This window comes from Neolamprologus brichardi, chromosome 13 (genome assembly GCF_056152115.1).
Source record: "Neolamprologus brichardi isolate AB-2024 chromosome 13, ASM5615211v1, whole genome shotgun sequence".
NCBI classification, from domain to species: Eukaryota; Metazoa; Chordata; class Actinopteri; order Cichliformes; family Cichlidae; genus Neolamprologus; species Neolamprologus brichardi.
Genome location: NC_142116.1, coordinates 6,084,789 through 6,111,203, shown reverse-complemented (window position 1 = coordinate 6,111,203; position 26,415 = coordinate 6,084,789). Strand labels below are relative to the sequence as shown.

Sequence of the window (26,415 nt, the reverse complement as noted above, 5' to 3'; positions counted from 1 at the left end):
AGCAAAATAACAAGGAAATACTGTATCAAGGACACGTTGATCATTTTTTTTTGTCTTGTCTTGAACCATTTTGCAATTCTTGGAACAGGCCATACATGTTTATCATCTTAAACATTTTTAAATAATGCCTGTAAAAGAAGTCTGGTGCCTGTCCGGCAGAATGATGTAATAACCTTTCAAGGGGACCCTTTGATTTACAAGTACCAGCAGCTGACAGTTACATGTTTAAATGTTGAGATACTGTAGCGGAAACATATTTTAGAATCAAATGCGAAAGGCTTTGCATATTACAAAACTCTTTCTGGGTCACTCTGTCTCAAATCATCGTTGTCCTTCAGCTCAGCCATCTTTGATTTTCCAAAAAATATTCATGGTTTGCATATATGTCGTGATTACTGTGACATTTTGCCCCAAAAAACCATCTCACGTTGTCAAAGACCACTATTGACAAACTAATTTAAATGTTCAAAATTTAATGTAAAACGAAACACACAGAATGCTTTTTGACCTAAAAATGCTATTTTCACTAAACTTCCATGCTGTTTTAAATTTTTCATTGTGTTTAGGATACGTGCCTGAATATTACACTAATGTGTAAATTAATGTTGTTGTTTTTAAAATCTAGAAAGGTGTTTAATATCTTAAGGTAAAATTTCACAACAATTATCATACAGAATATATCCAAACTTTGAACATTTCGTGGAAAACAAAGGTGGCTGAAAAGAGAAGTTACTAGAAATTTAATGAGTTAAGACGGAATGACCCACAAAGTTTCCACATCAGTTAATTTTGTTCATTAGTAATTAGTTTATTGGCTATCGCAAGCCATGTGTTGCTCACCTGTGTGCGATACAGAAAACATTTGTGACGGTTTAAGCCAAGTGAATTATTTTATGAGAGCAGAACAAGAACAACAACGCAGAAGCATCCCTTATGAGTGAATAATGTAATAAAGTCTACAGTTTACTGTGTTTCTTCTCCGTTGCATCAACCCAACCTCGACAGGAGGAGAGCTCCAAGCTACATTTTGCTGCTGGGATCCACTTACAGCATTGACATTAAAACCAGAGCCCTTGATTGGAAGAATTATGACAACTTATACAGCTGGACAAGTTGAACTCCTCTCTGGTGATGACAGATTCAAATGACATGCTAGCAATGTTTTCTATAGCATCATCATGGTGCTAAAAGGTAATAGAAATATACCTGGAAAAATGGCATGTTGATAATTCCTTGTCCAGGTAGTTCCCCTGTTATACACAGCCATTTCATCACAAACTCCTTCTAATCAAACTACCACAACCAACAAACTAACACTGGAGGTTGCCATAAACCACGCTACTGTCTGCACACACTATAGAGATTGTAAATCAGCAGTGGTGTGCTGGTAGTTGACATGTTCTATATAACATCAGAGCTAAGTACAGTTTTTTTTTCCCAAAACATTTCTAAATACGAAGATATGTGACATCACAGCAACATAAACTCAAGGATGGTACTGAGTGTGCTTGTGTATACCTTAAACTAGACTACTAAAACCCACATCTATACTGTTCATACTCTTTCTTGTAAAGACAAACTCAATTTCCTGTTGTCTATGACATGATGGATAAATGTAAATGCATTTGTTTAGAAGCGATTCAGACTAAACTCCACACAAGACACACAACTCTTGTATCAGTCCTACTTCAAGAAGGAGACGATAACAGTCAACACATGGCAAAACTAAACTAAACAACATAGAGGAGAGCCTTTGAGAGAAGTTGCCATTCCAGGAACTTTGCAGTATAATGCAGTTCTTGAGTTTTATTTTGTCCGTAGACAAACAACAGTAAAATGGTTGAAAGCTGGAGTTTTGACTGCACTGCAGTCAAGCTTCAGCCTCTTCAGGTCTTTGCAACCGTGTGGAAGAAATGCTCATCTTTTGGACCATCGTTTGGTGTCACAGCTGCTAGTGAAAGCTATTTTCCACACATCCCAAGTGTTTGTTTAATTCACCAAGCCCACAGGTGAGAGAAACAAATTAACTGTCCTATGAGATCTGGTTCGCAGGGAGTTGCTGGGAGTTTCCATCATCCCCCCTCTCTGATTGGTGTTTATAAAGGTCACATGGCATGAGAGGGAGGGGCTGTCCCTGCTCTGGCAGCATTGACTCATAAGGTGGTGCTGCCTCCAGTGGGAAGGAGATAGATGCAAGATGTTGATGCTCCTGCTCTTGCAGTCCCAGTGGGTAGTGGGAGGGAGAAAACCAGGCAGCACTGGCTGAGGTCTCTCCGCAGTATGGGGAAGGATCTGTAAGGGAGTAGCTAGGCCGTTCCTCCTGCTCTGCTCCCCCCTGACAGGGGTCCACCAATGAGTAAGGAGGTGGGTCATCTGTAGGGATGTAGATCTGAGTCGAACCTGGACCAACACACTCGTCATAGCTACAGGCAAAAAGACAAAAATGAAAAAGTTAGATAAATTACAGAACATTGACTTTATATCATAACATCAGTTACTAAGTTAAGTTCTTCTTTGCCATTTGTGCATGTGGGTGTCTGGAGGTGGTTTTCTGTTTTCTTTATTATTTTTTTTAGCTTACTCCAAGTTCAGGCACATAAAATGTATCCTTCCCAACACAGGAAAAATGATAGCAACTGCAAAATAACTCATACTTAAAGGGCGTAATCTGCTCAAACTCTTAATGGGCATTTTGTAAAGAAACATCTCTTTAGCAAATTTACAGTTGTGCTGACAAATGGTTCATGTCAGGTAGTGTGCTTGCTGAACTCTCCCAATGCTTATCTTTTTAATAAGCCGGCTTTTAATCTGCTATTTCATGATAGCTTGATGCCATTGCCTTATTTTCTATGTTCAAATACGTCCATCCATAATAGAAATTCACAGGAGAATACCATAGGAGGCAAGATGGTACCTGGCCTGCCCCTCCCACCATCAGACATGAGCTGTTGTTTTGACATGACAGTTTTAACTATGCACAATCAAGCAATATCTACAATGTGCTCTACATAAAACCATCTAAAACATACATTTGGAAGATAAATAGACAAGACACAAAAAATATAAACCTGCAGAATGTAGTCTAGAAGAGGTTTATGTATTTGTAATGCAAATTTTAAATACAGTTGTTCAGTGTTCTGGTAGGGAAAACCAAAGATGCACACTGTTGGCACTCAGGACTGAGCTGTTAATGAAGCCATAATATTGTTTTGCTTGACTAGTGACTCTATATATGCATAGCTGCAGTTATTAAATCTTAATGAAAAGTGAGATTAAAGTTCCATGGCTTTTGTCAAAATATTCACTAAAGGTTTATAAGTGGGCTTAATCCATGTAAGGCAAACTGTAAATTCAACCTTAAAATTATGAAAGATTTCTGCAGGTTATATGGATTATAACTGAATAAAAGACAAACAAAATACAAGCCAATGTAAAACGTTCCTTGTTTGACAGCAACTGCGTCATGTTGATGCTGGAAAGATGCAAAGCATGGGCACAATGACGTGACTGGTTCAGCTGCTGTTGTTCTGATCATTGCTCTGCCACTGCAAACCACGAGGAGCCCTAGAATTTTTATTTTATAAAATAGCCTTGTGTGTGCAAGTAATGGTAGATGAGAATGGGCCGTAGGAAGAGGTAAATCAGCGTAACTTAATCAGCACAGTGGTTAACAACATCAATACACAGCAGTGCCACACATGTGTGTGTGAGTTTCTTTCTTTCTTTTTCAATTTCATTTCAGTTCAATTCAATTTTATTTATACAATACCAAATCACAGCAGCAGTTGCCTCAAGGCGCTTCATATTCTACAATAATACAAAGAAAACGGAGAAAATCCCAACAATCACATGACCTCCTAGAAGCAAGCGCTTAGGCGATAGTTTCTTTCACGTTAAATTTGTGTCTTTCTGTGTATAGAAAAAGTGAGTGAGAGCTACTTCCGCCACGATGTAAACATAACAGCTAATGTTCAGCTGACGTCATTAGCCGTTTCCGGGTCAAAACTCTTCAGGTCTCAAAGTCAAACAAACACTGCGGCATCAAAACTGTTTAAATTCTTTCATATTTAATGACATGATCAGTGTTGCTGCTTTACCAGGTGTAACAATTAAGTTTGACATCCAGGCATCCATGAAAACAGGATTTATTAAGTTTAACAGAGTTTGAAGTTAGCAGGGAGTTAGCTCGCTAGTTTCCATCTAAGGTTGATTTACCATGTTCTGACTGAGGGATTTCTGAAAAATTAAAACGTACAGCTCTGTTATCTCTTCCGACATAAATGAAGATAGAAAACTAAACAGTGACGTTTGTAGGGTTACTGAAGTTGGGCTTGCTGGTATATAATGATGTGCTACATGGTGGCTAGCTACATGGCTATGGTTAGCATAATATAAACACATGAAGCTGGAGGATGAACACAATCACTTTTTTCCACTTGATAAAAGTTAATATGAGGAGAAATATAATACAAAAACATAATATAGAAAAATAAAGTTTTCTGCAATGGCTTTAGCTATAATTATTTATTATTAAATATTGTTTATCATTGTCTTTCTCTTCTCTTTCTCACACCCCCACATAACTCAGGGTTTCAATAAATATTTTCATGTGGATTATTTTCACTTGCCTCATGCTAAGAAATCTGACTGTAAACATCAGTGGCATGACAGCACGTTGAGGTGAAAATTGAAGACAGAGGGAAAGTGAGCGCTAGGCACGATGAGGTGTTGTAACACACTCTAAATCCCTGTGTCTCTTGTCTCTGAGGAGCTATACGCTGCTCTGTTCCCACTGTGTCTGTTTCTGCAAACACCTCACACTAGATAATGAATAAGGTGTTTTACACCTTTGTGTGTTCACTAGCATGTGTGTTAGCAGGGTGTGGCAGAATAAATAATAATTCGTCCCCTCTGGGAGACTTGCTGGGATCTGCACAACTGCTTTTCTGTTTGTTGTTTTGTTTGTTTGTTTGTATCTGCTGCTTGTTTCTATTTAAAGTCCAGACATATCATGTAAATGAAATTCAATATCAAGGTATTAATTTATTAATAACTTAAGGATGCTGTTGCTTGGTGGCAAACAAACAGATTGATACAATCCTCATGCTACACTTTGGGAAATCCATGTTTCAACGTTTTTCCTGCATAGGCTGGCTGCTTCTGTCAATCAGGGCTAGGTTTATCTACTGGTTATTTTGCTGTATGGAGGTTTGCTTTACAACAAAGCAATCCCCCCCAAACTTTCACATGCAACCAATAAGTGAAGCCAGTCAAAAGCGTTGGATGAAGTGGTTTGCCACTGATACAAGTGTGAAGAATGTTGCTTTTTCATTTTTCCTACTAACAGTCATGGTTTATTTAAACCCAGATAGTTCCCAGACTTCTAACCTTGACCTAGAAGATTTTGTCTTAACATTTGTCACAGTAGAAAAAGAAGTCAAATGCACACACATGTCAGCAGAAAGGGAGGACCTCTGGCATGTATTCATGCAATGGTTATGACGCTCTACAGAGCTGAACACCACACAGCTCTTGCTTACAGCATATGGTCTCTGTGTGTCGGTGCAAGTGTGTGTATTTGTGTGTGTAAAGCCAGCATGTTTCTGCTCTTTACCACTGTGAGAGGTTCTTGCCTGTGGAGTTAAACTGTAGATGGTGCTGCTACTGTGTGTGAATCATACCCAAAACTGATTTGATTTTTACAGCATAAAGCAGAAACAATATGAAATCTCTATATGACATTCAACAAATCAGTTTTCATCATATCAAATTGCTCTTAGTGCCAGAAAACAATAATCAGGTGTCTACTTTCATTTCCCTGCTTTTCATCTCTTTACATTACCAGTTTGTGCACAGTGGGAAGATTAGTTTCCTCCTATGAGATGACAAGTGACACTGTGCAGAAATTGCTTTACAGCTTAATAACATGAGAAAACGCTTCCTGTATTTGTCAGACACTTGCAGTTAGTGTCACGCAGCCTGACACAGCAACGGGCAAATTATTGCAAATGCCTCAGCTGCTCCTAAACATGTCATTATTGAATGTTACGTGAAAAGTCACAAATGCAAGCTGCTGTTGCTCCATCGTGGTTTACTGCTGTACAACTGGTAAAACACAGGTAACATCTCTGACTGCCTGCCTTTGCAACATGTAATTTACAGTTAATTACATATTATATATCAACAAAGAAGCTGTGAAATGTGATTCTAAATTCTCTATAATTCCAAGCTTAAAATACAAATGGATAAACTGTAGTTTTCCATCCATAGGTTATAGTATCCATATGCTGACCAGAAACTAAGATGTTTCCACTGTTATAGGCAGAACTCTGGATCAGAATCGGCAATCAGACCAGCAGCATACGCTGTGACACTCGAGACCAGACATAATAATGGGTAAACCTCAGCATAAATTTGAGCAACATGACATAAATATTCCTTTTCACATGCTCACCATAACAGAATTGAAAAAAATTATATTAATAGATCAGTGTCTGGACACATGTAAGTGGCAAACACAAAACAAATCAAAAGGAAACAAAGCTGTGACGTTAATGCTTATTTAAATCTTCTTGAGAATGTCACACGTGCCTTCCTACACTATGTGCTCACCGATGCTATTATGCAAATCAAATCAGAAAGAAAGGAATCTGTGTCCATGCGTGTGTGTGTGTGCTTGCTGAGCTTCTCCCTGAGAGGAAGCAGAAGCTTTCAGTCTCCACAGGTGAGGCGCTGATCCGCAAGCGTGACTTTTTTTTTTCTACCAGACATTGTGTGTGTACGGGTGTGTCGGAAGTGTAGCGTTCACAGTCGCAGCAGGTGAGCTGTTGATCTGAGTTCTCTGAGTTTTCCTCAACCATCTGTGGCCTACACACGCAAAAATATGCACGCCCACACACGCTCTGATCATATGACTGCAACTACCTGCTTCTTCACAGGGTACAGAACAATAATTTGCCAGCACTATGGTTACACAAAAAAAAGCGTGATTCGAATGTATGGATGTGAGTGTATGTGAGTTTATGCATATGCGTTGGTTGGCTGCTGTCCTGTAGTCCAAGCCAAAAAGTACGTCTCACGCGCAGGCGGTACAGAACATTCTGGTGTCCTGCCAGAGTACTGACGTAGCGCACTAGCTCCCCTTCCCTTTTCCTGCTCTCCTCTTTGCTTTCTTTCCTTATTCTTGATAGAAAGCTGAGGAGTTGTTCACAGTTACTTTCACATTTCCGCTGTTCAAACTGAAATTCTCTAACTGCGTATGGGCACAATTTGTCGCCCACATTAGGCCCTACAGCTCAAGCATCATTCATTTAACACCACCAAACCCTGCTGCTACCAGGTGCATCCCTTCACATATGAGGTTTGACCAAAAACAATAGCAAACTTTACAACTGAAGTCCATATGGGGCATTTTAAACACAGAGAATAAGCTGAAAGGGGAAAAAAAACCAATAACTTAAAAATAACAAGGTCATGTCTTGATTTTTTTTCTATTTCTATTGTCATATGTAACTAAAAAATGCATTTTTGCATACAGTGTTTGTCAGGGAGACAAAAGGTTAACTCACTTGGTTTGTAGTGTTTTGATTTTTAAGTTCATATATGTAGATCAGTTCCAAAGAGCCCAAAAACAATCATAATCCAGGAAGCACTACATTTCTTATTTACCTTCTATGTGAACTGAGGAGATGAAGATGGGAATCCTTGATTATGTCACATGCAGCAGTTTTGTGATGCTCAATACATTGCACATGACAATTACTTTATAACTACATAAGAAAAGAGCAAAAAGCTGGATTTCTTTCCGCAATGTGGTGCCACTGTGTCTGATTATTACTACTATTATTAAATTTCAGCGAGTCATTTCAGTAAATTATCTCTCTGATATCCTCGTTATCCCTGTTGTCTGACAAGAATTGTGGAAGTGATAAGATGTAATGTCATCTCAATCACGTACTACAGATGGATGACACTCCCGGATAATCATGAAATAGAGTTTACACTTGGTGACAGCAGAAAGGGAGAACTGTAAGCAATATCCTCTGATAAACCATAAAACAAAATGATATGTTCAGTCGTATGACAATTATTCCCTCTGAGTTATAGACTACAGATCGTCCACCCTTGAACAGAGTAAAGTGTTTGAACGGTTCTAAAGAACTGTGATGAGAATGAAGCACACACATATGCACTGCAGGGGAGGGATTTATGTGAATTATTAAAGTTGCCAATTAGACCAGCTGACATTTAGATCAAAAACACCATGACACCAGCTTTTAGCAAGTCCGCTCTCTCTCTCTCTTTCTCTCTCTCTCTCTCTCCCTCTTTCTCACACACATGCACATATTCACAGCCAACCTTGCAAAGGGCACCAAAGTTAGCACTGCTCTCTAATAAATGAATTACCACAGGAAAAGGTCAAACCAAGTGGCCAAAGAACAGTGAATGATAGTGTATGAATGGTCACTTATATTTCATACTTGACATTTCACATATATGTCAAAGGAAAGGCTCTTCTTTCTTATTTTGCCAATAGACTGTAGCGTGTAGCTGAGGAAAGGCAAAAAATTCAATTTGACTTGTTTTTTCTTAATATTTTTTTTTCAACTTTTGCCAGAAAAAAGGAATTTTCCAAAACCAGAGACCTTCCTGCTTCTTTAAATCTAAGTAATTATCAAATGGTATGTGTAAAAAAAACCAAAGCGTCCTGTTTCCAATTTTAACAGCTGTCTAGCAGTATTTTAGTTTCATATTTAGTATACAGACATCACACATACACAGACAACTTTTACTCTGAAAAGAGGGTTTTGTATTTGAATACTGACATCTGTTACACAGGCTTTTTAAATTCAAAAAGCACTTACCGTGGTGGGGAGTCAGGATACACACTGTTTATCTGAGACTCTCTGTATGAGTCAAAGTCTAAACCAGGAGGAAAGTCTTCCAAGCAGCTAGACCTCAGTTCACCTGCTGAACCTCCATAAGAAAAACTGTCTTGTCCTGTGGAGACACAAAAATCAACTTCATGCTGTGCTAGAATCAGACTTTTGTCATCTGGGGACATTCAGTTACTTCAGCGTGATGGACTAAGGTTTATTTGAACCTATTATGTGATGCTCTTCTACATGGCATCTCATCTCATACTCCAGCTGCGCTTTACATATCAGCACCTACTGTATTTAGAGCCGATTTTTTCATATTTCAGTCTGGTATCATGTCCTGATCCTCACCGTAATTAACCCCAAACCTAACCAACCAATTTATGTCAATTTAACCTCGTAGCATGAGACTCAAAAAGATTTAAATGTATAATTATAATAATAATAATGGATTGCATTTATATAGCGCTTTTCGGGGCCCTCAAAGCGCTTTTTTTACAATTCCACTATTCATTCACTCTCACATTCACACACTGGTGGAGGCAAGCTACAGTTGTAGCCACAGCTGCCCTGGATCAGACTGACAGAGGTGAGGCTGCCATATCGTGCCATCGGCCCCTCTGGCCATCACCAGTAGGTGGTAGGTGAAGTGTCTTGCCCAAGGACACAACGACCGAGACTGTCGGAGCCGGGGCTCGAACTGGCAACCTTCCGGTTACAAGACAAACTGCCAACTCTTTATATTTTTTGTATAGTCATACCTGAAGTCGTGGACATGATATCAAGTTGCGTATTAACTTAATGTCTTACGATGCTGTATTTACATTCCAATGGGCGTCCGAAAAGCTACCAAAAAAGGAAGTTCTAGAATATGTCAAAGTGTGTCACAGACTGACCATAGCTTGCTCGAAGGTGAGGGTTTCGGAGTCGACTGTCTTTGCGCAAGCTGCCGACGATGATGGTGATGCATGAGAGGAAGAGGACTAGACCTATAACGATCCCCGCCACCACCAGCGGAGACACCAGGAGAGATGCCTCCCCTCCTGACTCCCTCTCACTCCGGCAGTCTGGGTACTCCCCATGGCTCTGGTTGGAGCTCACTGTAGGGAAACAGAGAGAGATCAGGGTGGACTGTGATTCAGTGTGTTGAATGTTCCCATTAAAATGATTTTAACTACTTTAAAAAATAACTGAGGTTTGAGGGAGTGCACCCTTAAAGTTAAATATTAAACTGTTTCCAAAAAGCCAACAAAAAAATGAAAAAATGAAAAAAAAAAACCAATAAAACTTGATAGTCAACACTAAAGAAAATGTAAAAAGCTAATTTCCAAGAATTATGAAGTGTGGGCTTAATAGTTTTCCATTTCTGTTTCATTAATAAATACTCATAGACATACAGCAAATGGTACAATTTCCCCACATCTATCACAAAGAGCAAAACAGTCTTCTGGTGCTGTCTGTCCATCTGAACATTAAACATGTATCCAACTTGGTGTTGTGAAGCTGGAGTTGTGAAGCCAGTATAACCCAATGACACATTTCTCAAAATCAGTCATCACAAGCTGCACTGCTGAAACACTTTCAGCTGTCATCTCTTGCACTATCCGCCTCCTAATCCGTCATAAATAGCATCCATCTATTTTGTGAATCAGTGAATCAATTCAGGGTCACAGGAACTGGAGCTAATCCCAAATGTCGTGGGATGAAAAGCAGGGTACACCTGAAACGTGTCACTAGAACATTACAAGGCTAACACTGAAAAAGACGTATTTATGGCACAGAATCGCCAAGAATCACCAATTAATCCAACATTCATGTCTTTCCATTGTGGGTAGAATCCATAGTTTCCAGATGAAACCATTGTCCTGTACCTATAGGTGTAATGAGCTGCAGCGCAGCTGGATGTTACAGTCATGTCAAACATCACATGGCTTGTAGAACCACCTTAAGCAGCAATCATTTTCCCTATGACTTTATCAGTTTCTCACATCACTGTGGAGGAATTTTGACCCACTCTCTTTTACAGTGATGCACTGGTTTATTGAAGTTTTTGACATTCATTTGTACACAGCTCTCTTAAGGTTCTACCAGACCATTTCAATCAGATTGAGGTCTGAACTTTAACTGGACCATTACAACACCTTCTTTTTCAGCCATTTCGTTGTAGATTTGCTGCTTTGCTTGGAGTCATTGTCCTGTTGCCTGATCCAATTTTGTCTGACAAATTGCCTCACATTTGACTCCAGAATACTTTGGTATAAAGAGAAGTTCATGGTTGACTCAATACCCAGGTCCAGCGGCTGAAAAATCAAGGTTTTTACCAAAGTGATGCTGTGCATTACTTTTCGCATAAGGTCGGCATTAAGTTCTGTGAAACGTCTCTTTGTCACATGAGTGTGGGGGCATTTGTTTCTCAGTAACATGTGAGTGCTTTAAATTAGTATAATAATAATAATAATAATAATAATAATAATAATAATAATAATAATAATAATAATAATAATGGATTGGATTTATATAGCGCTTTTCAAGGCACCCAAAGCGCTTTACAATGCCACTATTCATTCACTCTCGCATTCACACACTGGTGGTATAGTCATGTCCTTCCTGCAAAAAGCCCTGATATTACGTTATGGAGCATCATCATACATCATCAGCAGTGCATTTGTCTGTCTCTTGTCTTGTGCAGAATTTAACTGGTTTGTCAAAACCAATTTTTCGTAAAATGAACCATTGTGCAGGTTGTGGTAGGTAAAGCATGCTTTACCTACTACATATATGGAAGGTAGAAGCATTTGTGGTTATTCTCCATCACCAGATGACACCACAAGTTAACATACAGTGTTGTTTTCTGAAATTTCCTTCCTCTACATATTTGGATTTACTTGTCCATATTTAAATGAAAAATTAGTCAAAGTTAAGTTCTCTATCCATCATCCGTCTGTCGATCAGATATCTGGTTTTATGACCACAACAGTATGCCAGGGGCTCATGTTATGCAACTGTTGTCTTGCCCTGTACACATAGTACTGCCTCCTCATTCTTTCTCCTTCCCTTCGTCTTCCCCCCTCTTTTCCAGCTCTCTCTCCCCGAGGACTTATTCCATTTCCGTGTGTGACAGATAATTAGACCTAGAGTCTAGGCACACAGTCCCTCTCTCTCTCAGTCATCATCATCATTAGATTACAGACCGATCCTGTTCCTCTCCATTTCTGTTTAATGTCTCATCTGTCTGTTTGTTCTGCTTCTCCAGCATCAGCCTGTTTCTCTGTCTGCCTTCTTATCTGTCTTCCTGCCAATCACTTGGAATCAGTCTGTCTACATTCACAATGCAGGTGAAAGAGAAGACTTCTTCATTCTTTTCCTTTATTTTTCTGTTGCAGTTGTTTTGTTCACTCTGCACTAAAAGTGTTCCGATATTGTCAAGCTATTTATTTTGTTGTGGATAATTAATGCCATTTAGATTTATTATTTATGTATCACTGTGTAGTTTAGATGTTGTTTCTCCATATTATCGGAGGATGAGCTCATTGATGCTTCTATTAGAGGATCATTGTGCAATTCTATAGCTCACCCACTGTGTGTACTATACCAGTTCCTCAAAATAAAGTATGTATTCTCTGATTTGACCTTAATTATCTTCTTAAATAATGCAATGCTGTTTTTATGTATTGTTAAACATGCTGTAAATGTACTGTATTTATTTATTTAACTGTAGCAACACAGTGGAGATGAATATTTATAGAATCAAAACCTTAAAATTCAATTTACTTTTCATGTAAAATTGACTCATCATGTTTCTTTTTGTTTCTTTTTGCCTTTAAAAAGGCAGCAATTTAAACAGAAACTGTATTTATTTCATATATTGAAGTTAAATATCAATAGAAAAAAATGGTCCCATGATCCAGTCACGTTTTGTCTAGTTTTTTGTTTTGTTTTGTTTTTTGTGTTGCTGATGATAATGGTTTTAAATAAAAGCAGTCATCCTAATAATCAGTTTCACAGTTTAACAGGCAGGGTAGAAATCCCTGCCCGTAGAAATCCGTGGGATAGAGGCAGTTCGAACTGGGCAAGTCCCTTCACCCATCTGCTCCATTTGAGCTCTGCACTGCCTCCTGGGTACGACTCATCGGATCAGAGACTGGACTATTTAAACAGACGGCCGATCCAAACTTCCTGTATTGGGGTGTTGGTTCCACAGATCGACACAATATAACAAAAGTTAGAAAATAATGATGATAAATGAATGAAAGTGCCTGTCAATTATTTATTCACATAACATGCACATGCAAGAGACAATGTGGATACTGTGCCCAGTAAATCACTTCCTTAAAATTGTTTGTCTGCTTGCCAATCAATTCCACTTGAACTTGCGGTACAATCAGCTGATTTCAGGAAAATAGTGACACAGTCTACAGCCCGGCTATGGACATCGCTTTTACTTTTTTTTGCACGAAAGGACAAGAGCATGATGGTAAAGTGCAAACTGTATCCAAGACAGAACTTTGAAACACACAGACAGCATCCTAGCACTAAGCTAGCCAAAAACCCAGAGTGATGTTAAAGCTGAGTGAACCGATCTTGAACTTCAACAGGTAACAAAAGCAGTGATGAAGAGTCAGGCTACAGCCTCCATTTATACCTGTTCATGTTTCTCAGGAACCAATGGGAATCAATAAGAGCAGTGATACGGAGCCAAGTCGATAAGTGATGCTGACAACGGAAATGGAATTGCTAAATTCTTAATTTCAATTAATCCTTGATTTCCATCCTTTGTGCACATATTAATCACAAATTCCTTCTGGAGTTCAATGAGCGACTAAAATACTATTATTATTAACTTTTGTTTGTGTCTTGCTTGTATGTGCATTTGTGTATTTTAAAACATGTTTAAAACAATTTAACTATTACCTGGACTCAGTATTTAACAAATACTGAGGTCATGGAGGTGCATTTGCATGCAATCCTCCTTCAAGCCCACAACACAAAGGCTGTGTGTGTTGTGCTAAATGAAACAAAGATGAAGGAAGAAAGGATGGAAATCTTGGTTTGTATGTATCCACAGCAGAGGCAAAGCTAAAAAACAAACACTAACACAAATCAGAACTACAGCAGCCCACGTTACCAGTTGCCTGAAATATTTTTGGTGGTGCAGCCAAGTAGCCATGGAGAGATACAACATATAGAACTGCACATTTAAAGCTTTGCATAGCATTTACACCAAAACAACACAGGAATATTTTGGAGTCACTAGAACTGGAGTCTGGAGACACAGATGGAGACGTCCATCTGACGTTTCCTTGCTGTTTCCTGTTAAAAAAAATATTTCTGTCTTTAGCTGCAATGAATGTAAAGCAGGAGGAACAATCAAAGTCTCTAAATGATTTACAATCACAATATTATTTTCATTTCAGTCTCTGTGCTTCTCCATTGCTTTTTTCCTTTTCTCTTTATCCCTTGAATGTCTACGTCTATAATTCTGTTGTCAACAGTAATTTGGTTTAACACATTTCCCCGAGAACAGGAAAATGTTCTCTCACCCCAAATGATTCTCAGCGGACCTCTTTACTCTCTTGGTAATGTCTCCTCTCTCTCACACTTCTTTGTCTCCTCTTTCTCTCTCCCCTAACATGATTTTCTCTTCAATTCTCTTCTCATCTCTTCCTCATAAACTCCATTTTCTCTCATTCTCTCCAGAGAGAACTCACAAGGAAATCTATAATTGTATAGATTTAAATTTGCATAACCCTTGCTTCCATCCTTCCACACATATGCACATAAACATCTACCTTTGTGAGGAGATTCACTGACATAGCCATCACAGCTGAACACCTAACCCTAGTCCTAACCTATAAAATACACTGCACAAAAACACTGCCTTAAGGGGACACTAAATCACAACAAAACAAAAACAAAAAAGTCAGTTAAACTTCAGGAATATCAGTCTCTGCAGTTAGGAACCATAAACAATTGTGAATCCAGTTCACCTGCTTTGACGCATATGAAAGTGACAACGGGTGCACTGGAAAGGCAACAACAAGCCAATACACCCCACAGGGAGTAGTTTTGCAGGTGGTACATCTAGGTCCATTCAAGTTGCACAGGCAGTCTAGCTCATGGCACATCAGTAGGTGCTGTCACAAGAAAACGCCTCTCCCAGCACAGTGTCAAGAACGTGGAGGAGATACCAACAGACAGCGCTTTATACAAGCAGAACTGGGCAGGGCCATAAAAGGACATCAATCAAGCAGCAAGACCAGCATTTGCTCCTTTTAAGGAACATGAACAGTGCTTACACAATGATCTCTGGCAATCTATTCATGTGCATGTTTCTGACCAAACTATCAGGAACACACTCCATGATGGTGGTAGTAGACCCCAGGATACCTTAGTGGGACCTGTGCTCGCAACCCAGCGTCATGCAACTGGCATTCACCAAAGAACACCAGAAATGGCCACTGACGCGCCGTTCTCCTCACTTAGATTGCAAACATCCTAAATTTTGCAACTGTGTCTCTAGAATCTTTCAAACCTGTCACACGTGAACCTTCTCATGTTTGATTCTGACAGGTTGGTCAGAAACATGGACATGAGCAGTACTCTGCTGAACGTTATTTTGTAGAGCCCTGGCAGTGCTCCTCCTGTTCCTCCTTACACAAAGGAACAGATACCAGTACTACAAAGGTTGATGCCCTTCAGTGGTCCTGTCCAGTGCTCCTTGTGTGTCTTGATATCGCCTTCATGCTCGAGACTATGCTGGAGGACATGGCAGATCTTCAGCATGTAAGAATTTTTCATCCTGTTTGAGCTGGACTAACTATTGGTTTAGAACTATTTCGACTATTTAAAATGTTATCTTTAATGTCAAATATATAAAATAATAATCTAACACATCTGTTCATTTGCATACTTAAATTTCTAATCTGTTTCCACTCACAGTGGCGATCACTTTTGCTTACACTTCAATAAAATAAAGTTTTCTTAATGACAAATAAAGTGTGACTGGTGCACATGTGGGACATATTTGTCGGGGGTCTCCTAAACGTCTCCCGAACAAATGCAGGCGTAGTCAGGAACCATTCAGTGTGCATAGTTTATTCCTCCCAGGAATAAAGAAAATAAACAACTGACTTAATTCAAAACAAAACAAAAATCTGTATACAAAACACAAGCGGCTGAGCCAGTCTGCATGTTACCCTCAATGTAACATCTCACAGAATGCCCAGGTAGGCCCTGATGGCCCCACTGCCCCTCCCACTAGGCATAATAGTCAAACCCCTTTATCATTTCTTTCCCCCAAACACTCTTTTTTCCCCAGCATGTATACACATATTTATGGCCACTTCCAGGCAGCCTACAGTGTTTCACAATATCAAAAAACAAAACAAAAACAAAAAAACCCAAAACAAACCAAAATAATGCAGTTCACGTGACCTTTCCACTATTTGAACCCCGGAACACCATACCATCGGCTTGCATAACCACTCGTACAATCGGCGATCACGGAGAGTCTACGCGACCGGCTTTATTAAAGGTAAGTAAAAAAATATATATGTTTGCCACCCTCTGTGCCGCTCAAAATATACCTCTTACCCCTTCCTGTTATCTGCCCGGTCGACCAAAAGACGCGCAGTCCCGGTAACCCAGCGCTACAAATGTAGAAACTAACAGTGGCGGTGCGTGTATGCGCTCAGGTCAGCTGCGGCCCGGGACGGTGTAACTCCGTCACATATTTAACAGCTGGTTCTCTCAATTGGTCTGCAGCTGACATTATTTACAATTCTGTGTATCTTCACAATTAGAGATTATCGTGCTAATTTAAAGACCTCATAATGTACCTGATGATAAAAGCTATGTTGTTAAATCCCTGCTATAAGGAAAAATTGCTCTTGGACATTCACAATGCAAAGTCATTCATTTGAGCTTGCTCACTGGGATTGGTCAATGCTCTCGTACAATATCGTACATCATCATATAGCTTCTTACTTCTTATTGAGGAAGAATTTGCTTCATACAGCACCATGGATTTTATTGTCCTATAAGGCAGCTGGGCAAGGCTTTTGTTCTTTCCACTTTAATATGATTTAAGACAGAAGGAGAACTTAAGTGATACATAGAGTAAAGTAAGAGCGCAGGGAGAAGGCAAGCACAATAATTTTGGAGTGAGGGCGGCAGGAAAAAGAAGAGGGAGGGAACCCTTGTAATAAAAGATGATAGTGTTATATTTCACAAAACCCCGAGGGGACTGGATGCAGCTGCAGAGATAAGGTACAGAAGGATGAGAGAAATTTTGCTTGCATGTATGTGTTGGTGATTCTGGGTTAGATGAGCCTTAAAGTGTAAATACTATTTAAAAAAAATTACATTTAGATAAATAGGTTATGAAGCTTTGACAACGCAAACTTCCACCAAAGCTCACAGGGAGAAGTTTAGTTCATAAACTCAAACTTTGTTAAGAGAAGCTATAAACTTACTATGGTATGGAAAACATGTGGTTTTGTGTTAGAAGGTTTATGCCTATTATCCCCAAAACAAAACATTTGGATGTATTTATTTGTATTTAATCGGATGTATTTATTGGAAGTAAATTAATGCAGACTTTAATTCTAAGAATTTCAAATATACACCAAAAATTATCATAGTAAAATAAAAGCCATGCAAATTCTGACACAATAACCTGAAAAAAGAGAAAATGCAGATTAAAAATATACACTAAAGGTACCGACTCACTCAAGACAAAGCATAAAAGTAAAAACACTTGAGCACCTGTCATTTAACATAAAACATGAAGTAGCACAAAAGACCACTGTGGCGGGGCGTGGTCTGCGATGCCGCTGCAGGTGAGATGGACACACCTGCGTGGCATTTGCAGTCATGCCTCACCTGCATAAAAAGCTGGTCCTGACTGCCATGATTGTTGTTGTTGGTATGTTGGTATGTTGAACTGGCAGTGGGAGAGCTGCAGCTGTGTGTTTGAACAGCAACCATACATGTGAAAACTGGTGTTAATAAAGATGCTGAAAAGCACAGGAATGTCATCGGGTCTGCCGTGGTTTGTTACAAGGACTAATAATAAAAATTCCAGACAATTTAAAACAGACAGAGGGAATGAAAAATAAGTAGGAGTCATCACAAAGAGCACTTTTCATACAACAACCACTAAAATTATCTTGAAATTCATTCTGAAGCAGACAGGAAGTCAATGCATGGACATCATAACTGGTGTAGCCTGTAAACTAGGGTGTCATCAGCATAACTGTAGAACAAAATGCAACCAATTCTTGATGAAAATATTGCAGTTAATTTTAAATTGGTTGAGATGTTCAGTGTGATGATTTGCAAGCTAATCTGGAGATTAGTACATCACAGTCAGAATGGATTTATGACCTCAAAGTTTGACTGGACAGGAGCCAGGCTGACCCACCAGTGAAAGGCCTGCTGAACCTCACAACCAAAGAACAACTGAGTATCCAGTATCCAGTTCTTTTTTTTTTTTTTTTACCCGTGTTATTGTTTTATTAATTTAATTTTAGTTTTTGATAAAGAAAAAAAATGTTTCTTTCTTTCTTAAATATACACATCCCAAATATGCTTTTCATGATAAAAGCTCTGAGCTGTACTTCATTCTGTACTTCATTATTGTTTCAACTCTTACTTGGGAGCATAACTGCAAGAAGTAATATTAGTGCCACATTAAAAAGAAATATATTCATAATTTTGAGAGTAATCTAGAAATTTTGAGATTGAAATCAAAATACTATTCTAGGGAAAAAAAAGAAAAAAGAGAATAAAGTCAAAATGTGGAGATTAAAGTTGTTGTTTTAAGCCAAACAACTGCCTCGGCTTCTGTGTGATCTACAAAATGCCTTGTGTTGATTTATTAGTGAAACAGCTGGATCAGCTGTTATATTGTCTCTTGTGATACAACGTACATCCTCTTTATTGCACAGGGGTATAACCATTAGTATCATGCCATGCCTCCTGATAACATTTCCTATGGGTAGCATTAGATTGTTCCCATTTCACATTGTTATTATTTTAAGCTTTTCATTTTCATACTTTTTGCACTGTACTAATATATCTACTTTTGTATTGTTTTGGCTTTTTTTCAAACTGTTATTTTGATTTTAATGTCAAAATTTTGATTTTAATGTCAAAATTTTGACTTTAATTTCAAAATGAACTATTTTTTTTTCCTGAATGTGGCCCTAATGCCCCGTTGTAGTCTGTGTTTATATATGTATGTCGAAAAACTTGGAATAAACATAGCCTTTTAATTAGAAAACAAACAAACAACAAATAAATAAAAGAAAGGTCTGGCATGTACTTTAGAGGTTTTATTAAAGCTGTATTTTAATGGTTACTGGAATTTTTTTTCCAATAAGAATTGTGATGTGTACATATATGCACACATTCCTGTTTCATATGTCTCATTACTGAAGAAGAAAAAAGTCTGATCCTCCAAACAAGCTGGCTAGGGCTTTTGTGCCCTGGCTTCTGTAAGTTGATGATCCGGGCATGAATATAAGCATGTATCTAATTTCACAATTAATCCTTGGATATTTATCTGGTGTTAAAGGTCAAACTGCGTCTAATAAATGCATGTGTACCTATCCAGACTGGTGACTCACTAAGAGTGTCATAAACTATAAAGGTTAGAAGCTTCTCATATTGACTGCTGTTGTGCATGCTGCATCACTTTATACATTAGCTGCACAAATTATACAGAAGCATCAAGCAGCTGCTCAAATTCAATCTGACAGCTTGTCATTATGCGTTACAGCCACCTTCTCTTCAACATAAAGTATACCATAGCACTGACTCAGTGTACATCCATTGACACTGAGGCAGAAAGAGTTTCTCCCGGAGAAGGGTTTAATGGTAAAAAGAAAAAAACTAAAGAAAAAGAAATCAACTCAAGCCAATAGTGACATCTCTGTCAGACAAAGAGGATCAAAGAAAATATCTTAAGGTATATAACACTGAACTCAAAGTGTAGAGAAAGTTCTTTGTGCTTTATTTTACAATAAAGTTTCATTGTGAGGAAGCATGACTGATTCTCAAAAAACTGCTATAGGGCTTATTTGTTGACTCCAAACGACTTAGGAAAATCATGAAAACCTAAAATGGTATTTTATCAACTCAAATCATAAATAAATTACCTTTTATCTTTTCTCTCATCCATCTAAAAAGTTAATGTTTTCTTAGTACATCTCAACTGAAAGCATAAATTCATCCTTTATTGTGGGTAGGGTTTTTTTTTGGCACACTTTAGCACTTTTTCCATTAGTAGTAGTAATAATAATAATAATAATAATAATAATAACTTTATTTATAAAGTTATTATTATTATTATCAAACAAAGTGCTGTAAAACTATTTGAAACTAAAGAGATAAATAAAAGTGATACATAGCAATACAAGTAAAAAACACAATGTCGCTCCTACGCCAACAGGGAGTGGGTTTTTTAAAACTAACAGGGACACCAGTAAGAACACAAAACATAAACATTGCAGAACCAAGAGACGGCGTGCCATGACCCCCGGTGCCATCTTGAACACATACTCGGATCGACTCATCGTGGGTTGCCACGACTCTATTCGGATTGACCGGTTTTCCATTACAATCCAGTACTACCTAATGTGCGTGATTTCGTCATAGCAACACTGCAAAGCGGGGTGGGACACTCTCACGACTCATCGAGTGATGCTACTGAACAGCCAACCGGTGGCATGAAGTCTGATGACTTCACATTTTAGTACCTGCTCAGATTGCTTGGAACCCCGGCTGAGCAGGTACTAAAAAAGTACCTGGTACCACGTACTATGACCTACTGGAAAACCCTGAAAACCATGGTGAACCATCGTGAGTCAATCCGAGTAGGTACTAATGGAAAAGGGGCTTTTGTGCTCCTTAGTAACCATCTTCTGATGGCTGCTGACAGAAGGATAACATGCCAAATCAGAAAACTCACACTGATTTCTTGAACAGCCTCCATGGTCACCAGATCTCAAGACAATAGCACTTTGGAATGTGTTAGAAAAGGAAACTGGCATCGTGGATGTTCAGCCAACAAATTTGCAGCAACTGTGTGATGCTCTCATGTCAAAAGAGACCACAATTTCTGGCAAATGGTTCCAAAACCTTTCTGAATCTTTGCCATGAAAAATTTAGGGAATTAGGTAGAAGTGGGTCAAATCAAGTGCTAGCAATCTCTAGCTAGTACTGGATTAGTGATTAGTTATATTGTTATGAAAACAATTATTATATATACAATATTATGACATTTTGTTTTTTTGTTGGTGTACTGCGATATACATTAACATAACAGCTCTGATGAAATATGATTAGCCCTGTGAAGCCTTAACCATTAAATAATTGCCAGGAAATTATATTTTTTGAAACTATAATATTTACTGAACATTCCAAAAAATTAAATTAAAAGAAATAAAATATCAATTTTCATAATTTTGTATCATTTTTACTACATTTGTGCATTCCTTTTTCTCACAGTCACACTGTGTTGTCTGATTGGTTAGCTACAATGGCAGATAAAGTTGTGTCAAATAGCAGATGTGTATGTTGTGACTTGAAGAAATGTTTATTCTATGTGAGTAATGGCAGAAACAAAATCTCATCTTCAAAGGAGTATTAAAGGAGTATTAAAGTTTGACCACCCTTTGTAATAATTATTTAGAAAAAAAGATTATGAAAATATGGTAAATCAAGACGCACTATACAGTAAGTCATTAGGAGATGTTTCTCATAACATAACATGGAGGATTGCTGTAGAAAGATGAATTGGTTTTGGTGATTTTTCTCTTACCTTTAGTAACATACCAAGTTAGTCCTGTTCATCTAAATATTTGCATTATTTATATAAATAAATGCATTTCTTGCATATAGTTTTTTTTCTTAAATAGGATCAAAGGAAGAGTTTTTTCCAAGGTAACAACACACGATCAAAAAATTGCATAGTGTGTGAGTTGTTTTTAGGTGACTGATTTTTTTCAAAATCTTTGTATGTCTAGAAAATGTGTTTTAAGTGAGCTCATTCATTAGCTAATGGACAACATTTAGCACATTTGACACTGAGGGGCAATTAAGGCAATTACACATAACAATCAGTATCAATGCAATTCGTTCAGGATGCTCATTAGGGTGCATTATCATCATTGCAAGTGTCTGACCACACAGCAGGGGTTTCAAGCCAATCAGCCTAAGTGATATTGAAGACATCTCAACCACAATATACGGCCATTTACCTTGTTAGCATGCAGTCAATTAATTAAACGTGCTTTTCAATTTGAAATGGGGACATTTTGACAGCAGTATTATGGATGCATTTACAGTTGCACATCTTTTGATTTAAATACTATGACTGATTTTGTGTCATTCAGTATTCTTTAATAGCTGTATGTCTGTTTCTTTTTGACCTCTCCAGTCTTCAACGTTAAAATAAAATCGTCCATTAGTTTTATTTTAATGAACCTTTAAAAAAAAATCAAAAAACTCTTTGGCATCCAAAAAGGGTTTAATAAATGAAGCGTTTTCTATCATTGAGGAACACATATATCCTTTCCCTCCAATTTTTATGCACATTTCCTGTTCAGGATTCTGTAGTTACAGGCAAATATGCTTTGAATGTTCCTGTTGTTGCATTTAAGACTTTTTTGTGGATGGCTATAGCAGAGGTGCTAGAGTGGGGCATCTACAAATCAAAAGGTCAGTGGCTTAATCCCTGACTCCTACAGTCTATGTGTCAAAGCATCCTTGGGCAAGATCCTCAGCAAATTCATCAGTGTGTGTGTCAATGTTTGATAAAAGTAGTTAGGTATAGGTAAGCTGAATGAAAGTGTGTGAATGGGTTAATAGATTGTAGAAGAACTATGAGTGCTCAAACTGAGTAGAAAGATGCAGTGCAAGTACCAGTATACCATTTGACAATATTTTGACTTTGAAAGAACTAATTCTATTCTAGAATTTGGGCCTAAGGGTTAAGAGCCGGCATTGTTGTAAGATAAGATAAGATAACCTTTATTAGTCCCACACGTGGGAAATTTGTTTTGTCACAGCAGGAAGTGGACAGTGCAAAAGTTATGAAGCAAAAATTAGAATACAATAAGAATAAATACAGTACACAACTGTACAGAATAGAATAAAATAAAATACTATATACAGTAGAATAAAATAGAATAAAATATACAATAAGATAAAAATAGAATACAAATGCTTTATACAACTGAGTAAAAATACAACGATGCCAGAAAAGATTATTGCACATTAGTGTTATTGCATGTTTGTGGATGTGTGTGTTTGATCAGTTAAAGTCTTTGTTGTGGAGTTGTGCATCGATCATAGGTAGAGCCTAAGCACAGCTTAGCGGACCAACATCTAGATGTTGCTGCTCATTATCACCAAGGTCCAGTTTCAAAAATATGTGGAACAATATTTCTGTTGGATATTCTTGCTTGTGCTCTTTTGGGTCTTTCAACCAGCTGCCCAGATAACCAAAGTTGTACCATACAATGAGTTCATGTGAAACTCAGTGCTAAAAACAATGGAAATTACCACTGTCTGTGTTTCTCAAGCTGCTTTTTTGAAAAATGTTTATTCTTTTTTTTCTTTCCCCCTTTGTAGTAAATGACACAGTTGCTTCCTTTTCATGGTCAGGCCAAATTTTTTGCCAATCAGTATTCAACCTGCACAAAGCATCATCTGTGTCACGCTAAGCCCATCTCACTGTTTTGAAGAGTGCATACAAGCACATCTGGTTATGTACGTGCAATTCTGACCTCTCCACAGCTAAACGGACACAAATGCACTACTTTTCCAACCAGACAGCACAGACATATTGCTGTGGTTATCCACTGTGTCAATACCGGAAAGCAGTACATAGTGAAGACGTGTGTTTACTTATTAGGAAGAGGTAGTTCCTCCACTGTTTATTGCTGCTTTAATATGAAACATCTCTCTCTGCACAATCCACACAGAGGGATATTATGGTGTTAATGTAGTTCTCATTCACAAGACATTGAGGCAACGTCGCTTACCTTTGCTTCACGGATAGTCTTTCTCTGAAAAGATGAAAAATTGCCCTTTTCTTTTCAGTAGAGCTCCAACGATTTAATGCCAAGGCACAGTGAACCTGTGTGTGCTAGCTCACAACCTCGCAGCTAGTTTTAATTGGTTTCTCTTTGACTCGTTACCTGACTGTGTCTTTAAAACAGCTAGTGCTCAGCAGGACGCTAATGAAACTAAGAACATGTCACTTTGTACACATATTCTGAATCAGCATGTTTATAATTGTTTTTCTTTCCTTGGCACTGAATCCTTGGTGTCATTTAAACATGATACAATCACATCCTTGTAAATTTCTTCTTCACAATGACTGACATTTTGACACATTCTGTAGCGGGTTCATTATTGTATCTAAAGGTATACAAGGGAGACTACTGAGGGTTTATTAGTCTATTAGATGTATTTTTCATAACCACATTTTTTAAATAATTGCTGGCAGTGTCTGGTCGGGTGATTTGTTTTGTTTGACATGAAGCCAAAAGTGTTTGTGCTCCACACATTATTGTTTAGCTAATTCAAAAAAAAGACTAGAAAGAATAGAAAGTTGGCACTTTACTTCAATATGTCTAACTTACCACTGCTGGGAGAGTCTCGACATGATTTAATGCACCTTTGTACAGAGTTTTCATGCTTAGCAGGGACTGGAGAGATTTGAGTGTATTTGAAAACCCCTCTGTGTGCATCTAACCCATGCTGGATTTGCATCAGCTAGCACAGACACTAATTAACCTCTCAGCTGGTGTTTTTTTTTTTTTCAAATTTAATGTTACGTTTATTTGTTTATCATTACAAAATAAGGAACATTTCCAAACTAATTGTTTTTGGTAGAAGCCTTCAGGGTCTCTCTTACTTTGGCTATGAGCTTTTTTTGATGGTTTCTTTCAGTAAGACACTCTACATACAATACAAAGTATTTCATGAAGCTTAAAACCCCCCAAAACTAGTGACATACACTCATGCAACTACACATCTGCTCGTTAATGCAAGTATTTAATTAGCGCCCTGATGTATTTAGGAATGAAGACCTGCTAGATGGGCTTTTCTGAATATTTCACAAACTGGAAATTTGCAAACAACCATCTCTAGGGTTTACATAATTTTATTAGGGATTATTAAAGTATTCTGATTCTGATACAGAGAATGTTCTGAAGAAGAGAAAATACCTTTTTATTACACATTGAGAAGCAGCTCTATGGACCAATATGCCTTGTTAAAGTCAGAGGCCAGAGGAGAATAGCCTTTGCTTTCAGCAAAAGGATAGGATGGCAAAAGTAATTCAAATAACCACTTGTTACAACTAGAACACAATAGCAACTCTGACTTCATAAAAGCTTGAACCTTGAAGCAAATGGGATAAAACAGGACAGGACCTCACCAGAAGTCACACAAGTTAGCTAAGAACAGGAAACTAAGCGTACAATTTACACATGCTCACTAAGTTAGACAATAAAACATTGGAAAAAATGATGCTATGTCTGATGAATCTTAATTTCTGATGTGACAATTTCAATGGTAGTGTCAGAATTCAACATAAACAAAATGAGATCCATCCTGCTTTCACATTTCCTCAGGCTGCTGGTTGTGGTGTAATGTTTTAGGTACACTTGGTCCTCTTAGTATGAACTGAGCATCATTTAAACTCCACAGCTTACATGAGTAGTGTTGCTAACCATGCCCATACCGTCATGATCACAGTGTACCAATCTTCAGTTGGCTGCTTCCAGCAGGATAACACACTGTGCCAAATCGAATGGTTTCTTGAACATGAGAATGACTTCACTGTACTCAAATGGCCTCCAGTCAGCAGATCTTAATCCAATAGAACTATTGCAGCAACTGTATGATGCCATCATGTCAATATGGACCAGAATATCTGAGGAATGTTTCCAGCCTCTTGTTGAATGTATGCCACAAACAATTAAGGTACTTCTGGAGGCAAAAGGGGCCCAACCAATAATTGCAAAGTATAATTAATGAAATAGCCATTTTTGCACAAAGCTTATGTGTCACACTGTGATGTTAACCTGCTGCTTCTGATGCTGAACACTAGCGTTCAGCATCAGAAGCAGCAGGTTAACATCCAGTCTATGAACCTCTCTGGGTGGCAGAAATATTGCAATGCTTGCAGAAACAATATTTTTCCTCCTTTTCTAACATGTGATCAGTCTTGACACTAAAAATATTGCTTTCAGAATGAATCAAGCCAAACATGGCTATTTTATATGGGATATTCAGGAAAAAGAAAAACCTGTACTTAAAGTAAAGAAAGAGGCTTGCAATGGAAAAATAAAACAAAAGGTAGTTCTATGTTGTCAATGTCCTTCATTTAACTAATTTGCAGATGATGATGATAATAATAATAATAATAATAATTTACAACATTTACAGTCTTATGAAAAAAAGTTGATCCTCTAAATACAACAGGATTTTTTCAAACAATGTCAATTTGTGAGTG

At 38.0% G+C, this 26,415-nt stretch overlaps 1 protein-coding gene across 2 annotated transcripts in view; it reads right to left on the bottom strand.

Moving 5' to 3' along the window:
* Positions 1-212: 212 nt before the first annotated feature.
* The window catches only part of bean1 (brain expressed, associated with NEDD4, 1), a 43,146-nt gene continuing 16,943 nt past the window's right edge, over positions 213-26,415 (bottom strand). For both annotated transcript variants that reach the window (XM_006783525.2, XM_006783526.2), the window contains exons 3-5: positions 9,776-9,979; positions 8,865-9,000; positions 213-2,423 (exon numbers count right to left, since the gene is read on the bottom strand). In XM_006783525.2, coding sequence (XP_006783588.2) covers positions 2,033-2,423; positions 8,865-9,000; positions 9,776-9,979 — 731 coding nt within the window. In that variant the 3' untranslated portion in view covers positions 213-2,032. The remainder of the gene's footprint in view (positions 2,424-8,864; positions 9,001-9,775; positions 9,980-26,415) is intronic.